This window comes from Dasypus novemcinctus, chromosome 8 (assembly GCF_030445035.2).
Source record: "Dasypus novemcinctus isolate mDasNov1 chromosome 8, mDasNov1.1.hap2, whole genome shotgun sequence".
In the NCBI taxonomy this organism is placed as follows: domain Eukaryota; kingdom Metazoa; phylum Chordata; class Mammalia; order Cingulata; family Dasypodidae; genus Dasypus; species Dasypus novemcinctus.
Window position 1 is genome coordinate 31,249,604 of NC_080680.1, and position 17,149 is coordinate 31,266,752.

The 17,149-nt window shown below is 41.0% G+C and overlaps 1 protein-coding gene across 1 annotated transcript in view; it reads left to right on the plus strand.

The window, feature by feature from the left end:
* LOC101411610 (guanine nucleotide-binding protein G(q) subunit alpha) overlaps positions 1 to 16,613 on the plus strand; it is a 308,556-nt gene extending 291,943 nt beyond the window's left edge. Inside the window, exons 6-7 of the mRNA XM_004477520.3 lie at positions 4,698 to 4,851; positions 11,325 to 16,613. Coding sequence (XP_004477577.1) covers positions 4,698 to 4,851; positions 11,325 to 11,515 — 345 coding nt within the window. The 3' untranslated portion in view covers positions 11,516 to 16,613. The remainder of the gene's footprint in view (positions 1 to 4,697; positions 4,852 to 11,324) is intronic.
* Positions 16,614 to 17,149: the final 536 nt, after the last annotated feature.

A 17,149-nucleotide genomic window follows, 5' to 3' on the forward strand; every position in this document is an offset into this window, starting at 1 on the left:
ACAGGGGCATTTTCCTCTGACCCTGGAGGGAGGACACGCCCCGGTCACACCATTCCAATTGTGATTTCAAAGTGTGCCTTGGGAATGGGGACAAAGGCATCCTATCCTGGGTCCAGCCCTTGGGAGGAGTGGCTTCCCTGATGGGAGATGGCTGGGCGAATCTGTCACTTAAGGTGCCAGGATGTGTAACCATGGGACACCAACCATGCCCAGTCCATGGCTCCAGGCCTGACTCGGCTCTGTGCCTGCTTGCTCTTCCCTGTGTGGGGGACATCGGCAGCGTATCCTGGTCCTTGCTCCCTCAGTTCCAGCTTTCTCACCTGCAGCGCAGGTACCTGTTTGGAGCACCCTTCATTGGGAGAGATGGGTCCTCTCAGGTCACTAGACGCAGGCATGATGAGGACTCATGAGCCTTTTTGGCCCATCACACAGGAGCCTGGGTTTGGGACAATAAAGCCTTTACTAGATACTGTACTCTTTGACTCTTGCACATTTCCCATCTGGTTAAAACCCCAAGAGAAGGAAGAATGTGCTTAGCACTCCCCCAAAACTGCCTTTAGTTTAAACCTACGTTCAACGGCAAACTAAACCTCATTGCCATTGTATCATCAGTCACACATGTCTTTCAAATGGCTGGTTTGTTTTCTTGCTTGAGACCTCATGCCCTGGCAAATCACGAAGAGCATTGTTGATAAGCAAGTGTCACAAAATCTCCTGGGACATGCTGCCCTCTCATAGATTTCAATTTTCCTGCGGGAAGTACATTATGCCTCACACCCTGCACGTTCCATTACCTTGTGAGGCATCATGAAAATCTCATTTCTTTTCCCATGAGGGCTTAGCCCAAGTGTTTTGATACAGAGCATATCTGTTTATAGTTTCCCATGGGGGTGGGGGAGGCATAAAGAATTTTCACTGGGCACTGGAAAGCAAATCAAATAAAAGTAAGAATCTTAATTCACCTTAGCTGGGAAAAACAAAAAGAATGTAGCTGGCTCCATTAGATTTTTATTGCAGGACTCAGACACTGTTGTTTATCCACATGGGTGTCTTATATAAATGGGATAGATAGGGGTTCTTAACAAAGGGGCGAAGAGCTTGAATTTCAGTTCACAAAACATTATTCTTATAGGGGCATGGTGTGGGTGTGATATGTTTATTAAATAATACACAGTATAGCATGGACTTAGTAAGGAATCCGTGGTTTTCACCTGACTGGCAAAAGGGATCCGTGGAACAAAAAAGGTTTAAGAACCCCTGGGATAGAGAATCGCCTTCATTCTTTGTTGTTCCTGGTTCAGCAGGCTTTCAGCACCTTTCAACTCAAAGTGTGGTCTGTGAATCCACCTGGCCTGGGGAGCTTGTTAGAAAAGCTAAATCTCAGACCCCACCCTGTGCTGAATAATCAGAACCCAGGTTTTACCGTGATCCCCAGGCGATTCATCTGCCACTTTGAGGAGCATGGCTCTCCAGGTTTCCCCTAAATTAGCTCAAGCCTCAGTTTACTCAGCCCCTTGTCCAGTTCACACAGAACATGGTAAAAAGGGAAATATCCAAGAGTGACCCCAAACTGTGTACCAGGGCAGAGCTTCAGTGGGACCAGATCAGTCAGGGGCTGTGCCTTCAGAGTGGCCACCAAGGGACAGCCACCTCGGCAGTCATTCCTGGAACAGTGCTGGCCGGCACGAGGTTCTCTCCCAGCAGACCCCGGCCGCTGCCCCGGGCCAGGCCCAGCAGCTCAGGGGCTCCAGTCCAGCCTTGAAACTCCTAAGCAGAGAGACCTCAGCTGCCTCCTTTGCCTCCTGTTTTCTGTCTCCGCCCAAGGCTTGGCCACCTAACCTTCAGGGATTTCAAACACAAATAGCGCCCCTGCGGTTGGAAACCCATCACACCCCTTCTGGAGAATGCTAAACAAATGACAAGTATTTCTTCTGGGGACTCATCATCTGATGCCACGGTGTCCACACCTGCTCTGTACATAGGGCTTCCAAAGACCACAGTGTGACTTGGTAGCATTTCTGTAGCTATAAAGAAAAAAAGGAAATAAAAAAGGAAAAAAGTTACCCTCTGCCACAGATGTCACTATCTAAATCACCTTCTTGAGATTCTTTTTAAATTCTTTTAGTTCTTAGTAAGGCCTTTCCTTTTTTCAGCCCTGACATTTTAAACCTATAAAATCTCAAGCTACTAGACATCATTTCCCAGTGAATATTGTTTCCAGAACTTAAAATTTTACCACAGGCTATGAAAACCAGGTAAAAAGTGTGTAGTTAGTACAGATATTAAAGTCTGTTCATGTCATTTATATAAAAGACAAATGTATGCAATGAAATAAATATCATCCCTTCAACTATGAAATAACCTTTCAATATATCAGCCCCAATGTTTCACCAGTATTTAATTATCTAAGCAACCGCAGGCATTAAGTTCATTAAATTAAATGGTTGGGATTAGTAATGTTCACTCTACCAGGTTTGGTAAAGACCTGCTTTTGAAAAGCATCAGTCTTTTCAGCTTGATTTGGATTGGCATAGTTTACTGAAGAAAAAAGTAAGACATATTCAGGATCTGAAAAAGTGAACTTGCTGCGCTGAGTTTCCCAAAGACTTCCCAGAACAGTGGCCGAAGACTCTTCAAGAGGTTTGACCTTTGTAAGTCTGCGCTGGGAAACAGGGAACACTACTTCAGAAAGGCAGAATCTGAGCAGAAGCTGTCACAGCTGGAACCTCCCAGTCTTAATGGTCATCCCTCAACCATCATTCATTCATCGCCTTGGAGAAGTTTTGGGGGAAATGTATCCTAGTATATAAATTGGAAATATTATATATAAGGAACAGGAAAACCCAGCTGAAACTAGCTTTAAAACTACCTTTAAAAACAAAGGGTACCTATTCTCTGATGTATTAAGAAGTCTAGAGACATGACTAAGTTCAGGCATGGTTTGACCAAGCAGCTAAAATGATGTGAGAATAATCTGGTTGTTTGGTTTCATTTGTTTCTCAGCTTAGCTTCTTTATCGGTGTTGGCCTCTTAACTATGGGTGTCCCTCCTGTGGTTCAGGCTGACTGCTAGAAGATCCTGGGACAACATGATTCCTTCACATTCTTCAGGAAAGCAGGTTTCAGAGCCCCCAACAGAAGTCCTGGGGCTGGGAAGCAGCTGTGGCTCAACCAGTTGGGCTCCTGTCTACCATGTAGGAGGCCCTGGGTTCGCGTCCCGGGGCCTCCTTGTGAAGGCAGGCAAGCCTGCACTCCACGGAGCACCTACTCAACAAGGTGACCCAACAAAAAGGGAGACCAGCAGAAACGCAGAAGAGCATGCAGCAAATGGACACAGAGAGCAGACAGCAAAACAAACCTCAAGGGGGGTGGGCAGTAAATAAAAATAAATACAGACACAGAAGAACACACAGGGAATGGACACAGAACGCAGACAGCATGCAAAAAGCCGCAGGGGTCGGGGGGAACGGATTAAAAAAAAAAGTCCTGGGGCTAATTGGACCATTTGAGGCAGTTGGCTAAATGGTTTACCATAAGCCTAAGAATGGGGTGCTCTGATGGTGAGGACCTGGACTCAGAGGCCACCCCGAACCGCTCTTGATAGCAGGGAAATGGTAGGCTCTGGCTCAATCCTGCCATGAGCAGTGGGCATGGGTTCGGTTCCCTGTACTCTTCCATTGCCTCACACAGAGCTAAGCACAGGGGCTGGGAAGTGTAGTCTGGCTGTGTGTCCAGAAAGTGCAGCCATATACCATGCCTTTTTCATCCTCAGGGAAAGGAGAATTCCTTAAATGTGCTGCCTTTTTCTGTGAGCAGAGGGTAGGAATGACTTAGAGAGGAGAGTGGGTGTGGGGTGGGGGAGAGAACTGAGAAGGAGATAGGAAAGAAGAGAGGCTGAGGCTCCTGAGCTTTTGACTGATGAGTACAGTTTTTGACAGAAGTGATTTGGGTCATTTGAGAGCCTCAATTAGCATCTTCATTTATAAGAACAAGCTGGCAAATTTCCACAAGGTTCCATTTAGGTTTTCTGTTATCAAAGATAGACTTGAAAGTATGGCCTCAAGTGAGACCCCTTATAAATGCAGACAATGCCAGATATTACGGTACTCTCCAGGTAATTAATATGTCTATCTCCACAATTCTGTATGAAAATTATAGTGGACCGTAGGGACAAAGTGTGCTCTGATGAAGAAGAGATGCATGATCTAAGTATTTTTCCATACTTATGCTTTGGGCAAAGAATGAAGATACTTTAATTGTTTAAAGTAGAGTTAATGGTGAAGCCTTCCATACACTTTAGGAAATGCAGGTGAAGCCTAGTGTTTAGTTCTTAATTCAAATCTTAAGTATCTAGTCATGAATAATTTTTGGTTGATATCTATGACTTTTGTGCCAGATACAGTATGATTCCCTCAGCTTCTATTATTTTCTCCTTTAACTGTAAGAGTTATTTCAGTAGATCATATTTACTGTCATTATTCTCTTCCGCATGTCAACCTGAGAGTTTGCATAATGGAAAGAGCCAATATGTGTCATGAATCACTTGCCTATAAATCCTGATAAAAGCCATTACAGCCCAGCCCAAGGCTACAAAAATTGGATGCAGACAGAAGATGGGTTGGACTTACGAAAAGAAGACAATTCACAGATTGAGTAATCATGTAATTCATCCCTGTTTCTTTTATTTTTTTTTTTCAGAACCGAATGGAGGAAAGTAAAGCACTCTTTAGGACAATTATCACATATCCTTGGTTCCAGAATTCCTCAGTTATTCTGTTCCTAAACAAAAAAGACCTTCTAGAGGAGAAAATTATGTACTCCCACCTAGTTGACTACTTCCCAGAATATGATGGTAAGTCAGTACTCCTCAGAGCTGCCCAGTAGCTGAGGGGACTTTTTGCCTCCCAGCATGGATGCAGGAGCTAACAGAACAAGCTCCAGTGCAGCCTTTGCTCTCAGAAGCCTACGCGTTGTGGTTGGTGTTTGCCCTTGCCCTTTAGTAACCCCAAACATTCACTCCCTAATAAAGCTGAAAGTTACAGAAAAAGAAAAGAGCTTCTTATAGGTTTTAAAATAGCCATATCACAAGGGGGAACAATCCAGTAGTTTTGGCCAGTTGTACATTAATCATCTTGTTCCCCTTGGTATCTCCCTTCCACGCGTTTATAGTCTGTCTCCATCTTGGGGAGAAAACACAGCATTTTGGTCAAGTATCCATGCTTTGATGTCGGTCTGCCCAGTTCTGACACTTCCTGTTGACCCGTGATCCATTCGCTTAGCTTCTCTAGCCCATAGGACCAAACTCATAGGATCATTTTTTTGTAGACTATGATAGCTAACATATGTGTGAAGGTTATCCTAATGCCTGACATATAGTGAATTTTCAGGAAATATTAACTTTTCTCTGGGTTCATGGCAGCACTTACAGTGTTCTTATGAACAAACCTTTCTTTCCAACAAGATTGCAAAATCCTAAGGAACCAAATGGGCAAACCATTCTAATTAATACTTATTGATTGATTGGTTATGAAGTGCATCCACATCCACCAAAAAACAAGTGAAAGAAAGAGTCACCACCATTGTCCTGTAAGAGCTTGTGTTATAGGATAAATACATATCCACTCCCCACCCCCATACAGACTTGAGTCCAGATTAGGGGCCAAAGCATGGCCAGTAGGTATGTTTTTATACATAAAGTGTTATTGGAACACAGCCACGCCTTTTGGTTTATATGTTGTTTTGACTACTTTAGTGCTGTCACAGCAGAGTTAAATAGTTGCACAAGGACCTAATGGCCCTCAAAGCTGAAAATATTTATGACTTGGTCCTTCACAAAGAACTCTAGTCAAGATAGTGTAGCAGTGGTTAAGAGCACAAGCTTTGAATGTCTCAGAGTTGCAGCCCTGGCACTTACCGGCTGTGTTACAAAGAAGTTTACTTACTCAGTTTCTTCTTACGTAAAAAAGAATTTAATTAAATCATTTCTGTAAAGCACTTAGCACAGTACCTGACACACAGGTGAGCACACACCCACAAAGTACCTCCCGTGGAGGTATGTGTAACAGCAAAAGACGCTTTTTCAATTACATTATCAACATGTACTCAGGGTGGATATCAGTGCAGCAATGATTTCCTACTTCTAAAATCTCCCTAAAAAGAAAAAGTAATTACCTTGAAGATCTAAGATTAGGTTTGACTTCATAGCTTTCTATGAAGATACAAACACATCAGGGATCAAGTGTCTCATCTTCTCATCCCTTATGCATTTGGTGAGTGCTGGCTTGTGGGTAGGGATGTTTCACATATAATGAGCTGAAGTTACCTTCTTCAACACATACAAGATTTTTAAGTTGGTAAACAGAAAATGTAGTATTTGAGGATGTTATTAGGCATTAGAGATAGTACCCTTTTTTAGTTAGCCAGGTATACACAATCCTTTTCCCAAGCAAGTACTTTACTATTCTTTTAAAAATAAGTACTTAGCAGCCTAAACAGTGTTTTCTCTTTAGCTCCTTCTGTTCAGAGGACTGTACTTCTCTGTTCCTGCAGGAACTATGGAAGGCATTAACTTCATGTATAGTTAACTTGTTTCCCAGAACAGAAGACTAGTTCTTCCAACACAGGATCCGTATAAACCAGATAGGCAGACAGCATCTGGTTTAGACCTGAGCACACACTTGCTTGCCACACATACCTAGAAAAAGAGACTCTTTTTAATTTTTCTCAGAACTTGGTGGGAATCAGGGTATGAAATGACCACATCACACATAACACCCACCTTGTTGGTCCGTAAGTTTTTATAATGTGGTTGCATGAGGGAGGTACAAAGAATGTCAAAAACTTCCACAGTTTTCACAATATAACCTCTGATACCAACTGCAAATACCGCATGAACTCAATCCAATTCATTGCTGACTCTTAACTACCAGGTCAGGCAGATGTCACAGGTTAGGGGCAGTCTTCTATAAGATTGCCCTTCTGGCACCAGTCGCAAGTTTGGTTGCCCAGGCCACTGGCTCTTCTGACCAACTGGCTACAGATTTGCCCACCATCCCTTTGGGTGTGATAATTAGCTAGAATGACTCACAGAACTCACTCAAAGCACCATACTTACAAAGGGTGAGGTCTGGGAGGGTCTCTACCAAAAGCTTCTGTCTCCTCTCCACATGGAGTCAGGCACATCACCTTCCTAGTACTGAGATATGCTTTTCAGTCATTGAAGCTCACTAGAGCTTCAAGTGTCCTGAGTTTATGCAGAGTTCCATTATGTAAGAATGATTGATAGAATCAGTGCCTACTTGGTAGAACTCAGTCTCCAGCCCCCTTGCTTTCCAGAAGTCAGGGAGGTGAGCTAATATGACACGGCTCAAAGCCCCAACTCCCTCACCATGTACTTGGTCTTTCTGGGGAGGCAGCCCCCAAGACTGCCATTAGCATATGAACTATGATCCTGGGCCCACCATAAAGAACAAAAGATAGAAGACTCCAAAGATTCAGAGGTTGCTTCCCCAGGAACTGAGGACAAAGGCCAGCCAAGTTTTTCATTACAGCACCAGAGGACAGAGGAAGGATGTAGCACAGCCCACCCCACAGAGCTTAAACCCACTGAAACTTAGGCTTCTCTGCTGCAGGAGACATATCCAACACTACATGGTGTTGATTTTTCTGCACCAAAGACTATTTTCTACAATTGTGTTACTGTTTTCTCTCTGCCACATATTCCCAATCTCTTTACATATTTCCTTTGTCCAATAATTTCCCCAAACTCTGCATCACTACAAACACTGCCTTCCAGCGTGTGCCCATTGTGAATGTCTTGAAATTTGGAAGTGTTTTTTAGTGTTAATATACACAATAATGTGGGAAATTTGGCTGCTGAAAAAGAAAAGACATTGATTTTGTTCTTTGCAAAGCAGACCTGTCATTTCAAGAGACTTGGAGCCCTTAGAAGATGCTAAGACAGAAAAATCTAGGTCCATTCTGCAGCAATGTTTTTATAATAAAACTGTTTATAGTATTATAAATTTCAGACTTCCACATTTCTGCATTTAAAAGATCTTAATAATAATGAATGTCATTTCTATGTTTCATTTCTGGAAGGGGAAATTACCATTTCCACATGGACTTGAATTGCAAAATTGTTCATAGAGGACTGTGGAATTTTGTTCCTGCTATGATGGCTATAATCATTTCTTTGTATTTGATGTTTATTGAAATAATATAATTTATGCTTAAAAAACAGCACACTCCAAGTACACTTCAGTCTAGTTTTGATAGTCTTTAGGGTAAAAAAAAAAGAAAGGAAAAAAAAGTACCCCTTCTTTCCCAAATAGGCTAAGTATAAAATCATATAGAAGTTCATTCAGAAGCCAGAAATATGCTGTTCTTTATGAAAATGAGAGGCTTCTTCCACTCTAACAATCTGTCTCTGGTTTTCAATATTTTTTATTACTGCTGTGGAATTAGTAATATATCAGTACATTGTAAAAAGATAGGACATTGAATTCATATTACTTACTATTTTTAATGATGGCACTTTTTGATGCAGTATGGTGCCAGCCTTTTTAATCATTGACAAGCATTTCAGTTCCGGGCACCTTATTAAAGCATTGCTTTTGTTGGTTGCACAACTCTAAATAATCTTTTTTTTTTTTTTAATTTCTTGAAGTATATCAATTCATACATAAACATACGTAAACAATAAGTGTATAGTAATAGTTGTGAACTTACAGAACAAACATCTATAACATCATACAGGACTCTGATACCTCACCCTACCACCAATAACTTGTATTGTTGTTGAACATTTTTTTTCTTTCTATTTTTTTTTAAATGTTACATTCAAAAAATATGAGGTCCCCATATACCTCCCACCCCCCTCACCCCACTCCTCCCACTTCAACAACCTCTTTCATCATGGTGGGACTTTCATTGCATTTGATGACTACATTTTGGGGCATTGCTGCACCACATAGATAATGGTTTACATTGTAGTTTACACTCCCCCCAGTCCACCCAGTGGGCCATGGCAGGACATACAATGTCCAGCATCTGTCTCTGCAGTACCACCCAGGACAATTCCAAGTCGTGAAAATGCCCCATATCATATCTCTTTTTCCCTCTCCCTACCCTCCACAGCTACTGTGGCCACTTTCTCCAGATCAATGCTACCATTTCTTCCATTACTAATCACAATAGTTCCATAGTAGAATATCAGTAAGTCCACTCTAATCCATACTCTATTCCTCCATTCTGTGGACCCTAGGATGGTTATGTCCACTCCACCTCTATCAAGAGGGGGCTTAGATTCTACATGGATGATGGATGCAATTGTCCTGCCTGCAGTTGTAGGCACTCTTGGCTCCCTGGTGTGGTGGTTTACCTTCTTCACCTCCATGTTAGCTGGCCGGGGTAAGTCCAATAAACCAGAGGGTAGGAATTACGAGTCTCCTGAGGCTCAGGGCCTAGCTGTCACATGGACAGTCCAAAGATTCAGGTCTCCTGAGTACACACCAACCCCAGCACCAACCACAGGTCCGGTAAATAACAGAAGAGGTAAGTGTAGAAAGGTCACATCTGAGTCCAACTCCATCACACTCAGGACCACAAACTCCAAAGTAGGGCCAACTGACATGGCCCTGAACTCATAGAGCCATCTGCCATGACCATAGAACCTGTGGGTCTGTGTAGCCCTCAGGAGAACCAGTACGTGGGCTTGTGTTTACTTTGGCTGTCTCTGGGACCCTGCTGAGGCATGCGTAAGCGTGACCCCTCTGATGACCTCCAGACTCATTTTTGGAGACTCATAGACATGTAAACTCATTTGTCCTTTCCATTTCCCCCTTTTTGCATAATCTGTTTTGTTTTCCTGGCTCTCCCCTTCCCTTCTGGCAGTGTTGGCTCTAAGCTTATAGCAGTAATTCCCCATTTCCAATAAGATTGTTTTGACAAGTTTCCTAGTTGGCTGGAATTCAGGATGCCTTTGGTTAGGAATGGCATGCAAGCCCTCAGTCAAGCTCAAAGATGTCTTTATTCCAGGTAGTAGGTAACAAGAAGAGACAGAGGAAACCCAAGTCGTGGGTGCTTGGGGGGGTCTTGCCAGAGAGGAGGAAGTAGAGGCAGGAGACGAGGTCATAGCAGGAACACCTTCTGTCTGGGTATAGAACTAACTTGAAAAAAGTAGGAGAGAATGCAGATGTATAGTGGAACAAAGCCTGTTACAAGGTGGTGCTCGATGCTGAAGTGGGTGGTGGTGTGATGTTTTCACTTAATGTATTGGGGGACTGCATTTCCTCCGTGGCTGCGGCCCTGAACCTTTTAACAGATTATAAATTTTTGAGGGGGGAAAGGGAGGGATTCCAAACATTTTTTCCCTCTTATTTTTTTCCTAAGTGTTTGGGCCACAGTTTAAAAATCACTGTTGTTATGGGTATGTGGTGCCAAAGTGGTTTTTTATAAAGGACTGATCGATACAGCACCGTCCTTTTCCAAAGCATCTAAGAGCAGGGGTTCTTAACCTTTTTTGTTGCACGGACCCCTTTGCCAGTCAGGTGAAAACCATGGACCCCTTACTAAGTCCGCACTCTACTGTGTACTATTTAATAAATACATCACACCCACACCAACACATCCCCACAGGAATGTTTTTTTGAATTTCATTTCAAGCACACCGACCCCTTGTTAAGAAACCCTGATCTAGAGCAATGCTTGGTATATAAGAGACCCTCAATAAACGTAAGGTAAAATGTGTAAGGCACATTTTTAATAATCACAGCGAATCGAATACTATCTAAATGTAGTGTTCTCAGAGACACCAGTGATCTCTAGAAGTGAGACTGCAGAGGCCCGTGGTAGGGACAAGGCAGAGCTTTCAGTCTGAAGACTGTAAGATGACGAGTAATTTAGGGTCTTCCGGGGGCAGATTGGCAAGCAAGCCGGAAGCAACTGTGCGTGTGTGTGGACCCTTGCCGTACAGCCGAAGGCAGCACCATTAACTCAGGCCAACAGAAGTATGCTGTCCCTCCTCTGCTGAAGAACCTGCAGGGCCCTGTTGCCCTGGGCCTCGGCCCAAGCTCAGCCTGGCCTCTGAGCCATCGGTCTGCTTTCCCCTAGCTGCGTCTCGTTGATGGAGGGATGGTGAACTCGACGGGCAGATGAAGCGACTGACAGGAGGAACTGCGCGGTCGTTTTGGGGCAGGCGATCCGGGCAGCTCCAGTCGGCAGGGCAGATGTGTTCTCTTCGGGTAGCGACACAGTAAATACTTGTTGAAGGAATGAACTAATGACTTAGCTAACCAGCGGTCCCTCTCCTCCCCTGCCCCACAGGACCCCAGAGAGATGCTCAGGCGGCTCGAGAGTTCATCCTGAAGATGTTCGTGGACCTGAACCCAGACAGTGACAAAATTATCTACTCCCACTTCACGTGCGCCACAGACACCGAGAATATCCGCTTTGTCTTCGCTGCCGTCAAGGACACCATCCTCCAGCTGAACCTGAAGGAGTACAACCTAGTCTAATCGTGCCTCCTGACACCCGCCCCTCCCTTCCTGGTGGGCTATTGAAGAGATACTACAAGAGGGACTGTATTTCTGTGGGGGAAAAATTTGCATAATACTAATTTATTGCCGTCCTGGACTCTGTGAGCTTGTCCGCAGAATTTGTAGTAAATATTATGATTTTATTTAAACTATTCAGAGGAAAAACAGAGGATGCTGAAGTACAGTCCCAGCACATTTCCTCTCTCTCTTTTTTTTTTTTACACAAAACCTTGCGACTCAATGTATTTTAAATTCTCAGTCATGTACTCACAAAGAAATGAGTTGTTTCTTTCTCTCTCTCTCTTCTTTTCTATTGCACAAAACAGAGTTGATTCTCCTTTTACCTAAGCCCATGCCTCCCTCCTGATTTTTCCCAGGTTACAATGGCCTTTATCCTAGTTCCTTTCTTGGTCAAGTTTTTCTCTTGAGTGATTCAGTCAGGACAATGCCACTCGATTTAAGCCATCATGCATCAGCTTAATTTAACAGTTTGTAGTTTTTGCTGAAGGATTATAAGTATTAATACTATGGTTTTAAATGTATTGCTCTGGATACAAAAAAAAGTTGTTTTGGTTTTTTTTTCATATTGTCTTGTCTCATTGTGGACTTGGACAATGGATGCTCATCTAACAGTTATGTCATTTCTTTTGGATTTTCACCTTTAGCCATAGCTTAGTTATTCAGAGAAAGGCACAGAAGTCAGTAAGGCAAGGGCAGAGACACAGAAGGAGTCCTTTCTTTCAGAATGCCATGTGCCATTGTCCTTCCTTTCTTCCTTCTTTTTCTTTCTTTCACCTTCTCTTCTTTAAATTGCAGATGCCAAAAATATGCCAACAGACACTACATTTTCCCAATGGCTGCTGCCCAGAACCTTTTAGCAAATTATTAATTTTTTTTATGGGGAGGGGGGTTCAAATATTTCCAACCCCCCTTTTTTTCCTAAGTGTTTGGGCCACAATTTAAAAATAACTGTTATTATGGGTATGTGTTGCCAAAGCTGGCTTTTTGTAAAAATATATATATATTAATAAGAAGTTAAAAAATAAAAGCCAGTATGTTAAAATGTAAGAGAGAAAGACTGTGAAGCCAAAAATGACTGGCTGAGAATGAACCTGAAACACCAATTGCCAAACAATTGGTAACTGTAAATTTGATTCTCATGGTCCGTTCTTTTCTTTGCCCTTCAGATCACATTGTTTAGTGTCTATGTTCCATATTTACTGTCCAAATCAGCAGTGTGGAAAAGTGTGCTATGTGGTGCAACATGAAATCTGCTTATATCTCTTTATTTGAAGCCAGTTTTATTCTCTCATTATGTTCTTTGAGGTGGAGTAAGTCTGCAAAGAACATTGGTTTATAGTATTATTCTGAAACTTTTAATCTGCAAAACCTGAAGTTCCTCATAGTTTACCACCTTTGGCATCTTCTTGAAATGGTGACTGGTTAAGTTGAACTGAAGGGGAATTGTGGACTTCACTCGAAAGCAACCTCTCCATGTTCTATAGAACATGCATTTATGTAACTGAACCTATTGGGAGAGATGTTTGGAACTCTGTATGTGCAATTTTTCAACAAATGCAAAAAATACAGCACATGTATTGATGAGCTTCTGTCAAGCAGCTTAAGTTGAAATAGGATTTAAAAAAATAATCATGTTTAGTTTTAAAGCTGCTTGGAAGTTAACATTAGGTCATGATGCTGGTCTCTTTTTAACTACAGTACTGGTTGGCACTAGTTTAAACTTCCATTTAAATCATTCTTTTGGAACAAGAAAGGGGAGGGAGAAAATCAATGATTTATTAGATGAGTACCAAAGTTACTAAATAATAATGGAATGTTCTCGTTCTTTACTCTCCTAGCCTCAAACCACGGAGATTTCTTTTCCTTCCTCAGCAAGCACCTGTAATTTAATTAACAGGCAGACTGGTTGTAGGTATAGTGCAATTACAAATGCTCTAATCATTGTACAGACATCTCTCTCTGAATTTTGCAGCATCCGTACTGGCTTTGTAATCATTAATTTTTGGCAGATTGAATGTGCTATATTGATATGTATCTATGTAATTGTATTGTATGTCTTATAGCTAATTCACATTTTGAATAATGTTATTTTATTTACTTTTTTAAGAGAGGAGAATGTAAATTTGTCAGTTTATTTCTGACTAGGGATATTTTTTTTCCATTTAGAAAAGAAGACAAAAACAAAAAACGAAAAAAAAAAACCTTACTATTGTACAGAGCGGTACTAGCATCGTGCTGTATAAAATCATTTGCACATTCCTGAGTAGAGGTATACTGATTATAAGACCCAAAGGTAATTTCATAGCAAAATACATAAAATCAGCCGAAGCTTTTATACAAACATGGAAACCAACTTTGTAGAACTTTTGCCATTTGACCTAGGATTGGAATATGAGCTTTTATACAATTCATATTCTTATTTGGCAAATGCACAGTTTAGTATTACCTCTCTGATGGCCTTTATTAGAAAGGCAGTTTTAGAAGCTGTTGTGATCCACTAAGGAAATGTTTTAACACCTAGAGACCACTGCTTGCCTGAAAGGGCAGTCTTAAATCTGGTGCAGCAACAACAACAAAAAAATTTAAAAAAAAAATAAAATAAGCAAACAACGTTTGAAGGCCTACAGTGTGTATAGAGAAAACCTCATCACAAGATCATAAGTGTTACAGTTTTAGGGAATCAAGATATTCTATTTAATAGAGCTATAGTAGATGTAGTTGATTAAGCCTGATCTCAAAGCTGGAAGCAGCTGAGCAAAACAGGGAAAAATTGTTATATTTGTCTTTATGAATTGGGATGGAATTTGCTATGCAGAACTGAGGTTTGTGGCCTCACTGTTCCTCTTGGGGTGCATGACAAGATCCCTTCTCTTGAGAAAGGAAAGAATTGATCACCCTAGCTGCAGTGATGCATAGAAACGTAATTGGATCCACACTAGTCAATCGAAGCTAAAGGATTTCCTTTTTTGTTTCTTCGGGGTTTTATTGAAGGGGCTGGGGGTGGGGTGGCGGGGAAGGGATTCTTTTCAGTTTTGTATAAAAACAAAGTTTACTCATGCTTTATATTATATTGTGATTGCAAGCGTGTGCCACTGGACTCCTATGTCGATGCTCTAGATCTGAGGCCTGTGGCAAGTTTTAAGGTGACTTGGGCATGTCTTATTCAGAAACAGAAACAGGAAAAAATGCAACAAACTTTCTTCAGCATACCAAGGCAAGCAGCCGTTTCATGACTCACTCAACACATAGCAGTGTATCAGTTTACAGATGATTTTTTTCCCTTTTTGCATGACACAGCAGTCCCAACCCACAGAGAAGTCCTTATTTGTAAATTGGAGGTTTCTACAGATGCCTTACAGCGATGAAATTTAGAAGTTTGTGCCTCAAATCTGAAACAAAGGGAAGTACACACCCATTCAAAAATAAATCGATCAGCACCCCGAGCAAATCTTTGTAACATTTCCATAAAAAGAGTTCTGTTGAGTGTTATGAATAGACTGGGGGGAGGGGGTCTCCTTAGGGACCTGCCTACATTGTTTACTAGCGGTGACATCTACAGAAGGTATTTGAAGAACACGTTAAACTTGTCGTTTTTTTTTTCTTTTTTGTAGATTTAACTAGCAGGCCTAATATTTAAGAAAAGGTAATTCCACTAAAGGGCAATTTACTTTTTGTACTTTAGACTATCTTGATTGTCAAGGTATATGAACTGTAATTTCAAAATTTATACTGCCACCTGATTGTAAATTTTAGTTGTCTTAGGTTAGGAACCCGTGAAAAGCTATTTATGCTGGATTTTGGTCAAAATGACTTTATTATTTGCAAAAAAAAATAATGGGAAGAAAGGGCTGCATAATGAGTACTGCAAGACTCAGATCTTGGTTGAAAAAAACCTTCAAATTACCCTCAGTTTCCCTTTGCTTTCAGTTCTCAGAAAGAATGACGAATGAAATGAAGTATAGCAGAACATTAACCCATATAAAAATAAAAGTGTACCCAAATATTGTAATGTGCACTGCTGCTCTTCTTTAAAAAAAGGGTTTTAAACCACTGGATTGGTAATTAACAACATCTCGATACAAATAAGTGTGCTTCATATGCATTAATGTTTTCTTCCAAAGATGTATCTTTGGTTTGAAACACCAAAAATTTAAAATCAGAACGTAATATTGTGTTTATCTCTACATATTTCCAGCATATGTAGTGTTAACAGATCTGTCCTGATAACTCAGTCTTTGGGATTTCATTTTGGTTCCATCAAATAAGGAAAAGAAATGGCTTAGTTGTGTATGATTAGCTAGAGATTTTTGGAGCCAGACACCTGCTATTTAGTAGATATGTAGTACAGAGTCTAAACTTGTCATTTCATTTGTTTTTCTCACAGAAGAGCAAACCATTTCTTGCTGTCTTCCCAATTACCACTGCCCTTTCACAAACACTCATGCCTCTAGAATCGTATTTCCAAAGTATGCATACATACCTAGCACATAGTAAGTGCTTAAATATTAATTTCCTTACCTTTCTTATCTACCGTGTATCCTCCATTTTCCTACATGATTTAAGCCCAATAGTAAATGACATTTACATGTTACAAAAAAACAGCTATTGGGTAAAATCGGGATACATTTATTGGGATAAAAGGAATTCTGACTTTCATATAGTAAAAGGAAAAAATAACAGGAAGGCCTTCTTCAGTAGAAGATTAGGAAAGAAAGATGGAAAATTACTATGTAAATCTGTCCAGGTTACTTTGACTGAAACCCATGTTTTTGGTGGATTTCTTTTCCTCAAAGAACTCTCTAAATGCAACTTCTTGCTGGATTCCTCACCTGTCATCATGTTGGAAACCCTTACTAGACCTATGTATGTAGGGAGTTTTGTCAGAACATTTTTAACTTGCAGTATTTAAAAGAATCATATTTACTGTTCTTAAAAATGTCATGCATGTATTGTCTGTTGTTTGGGGATGGGAACTAGTTTTGCAAAAAACACCTAATGTTGTATAATAATGCCCCAATGATCTTGCTGGTTAAAAATACAGTATTTTTGGCCATAACTTTTCAGTATTCTTCATTCTTGAGTTTTTGCTTCTCTTAAAGTTGCCTAAGCCCCTGCTTTTTATTTTGAGAACTGGAATGAATCTTTTCTTCCATACGACATTTTATACCACACATGCATTTTCCAAAGTGGACAGGTTTAATAATTTCTAAGTAAACAAAAATAAATTGTTGCCCTTCTGAATTTAATCAGAAATCTCAGTCTTCTTGGTGAAAATATTCATATTGATAGTATTTATTAAAATTGCTTTTTTAAAAACTCTTGCCCTAATTTAGAGTGCCATCAGTTGTTTCAGAATTTAAATAGCTACTCAACAAAGACTTATAAGAGTTCCTCTCTTCAGCCTGAGGCAGTCTTGTAATTAGTAAGAAAGAATTCCCACATTTTCTCTCTGATTTGTTAAGTAGCACACTGGACCAAAGACGGACTCCTGGTTTCAGCCCTGGTCATAAACAGGTCAGCTCCACGTGGAAAAAAGGAACTGGCTTAGGGGTCCTTTATCTCCGGCTTTTAGAAACACCCGTTTGGCTTTTG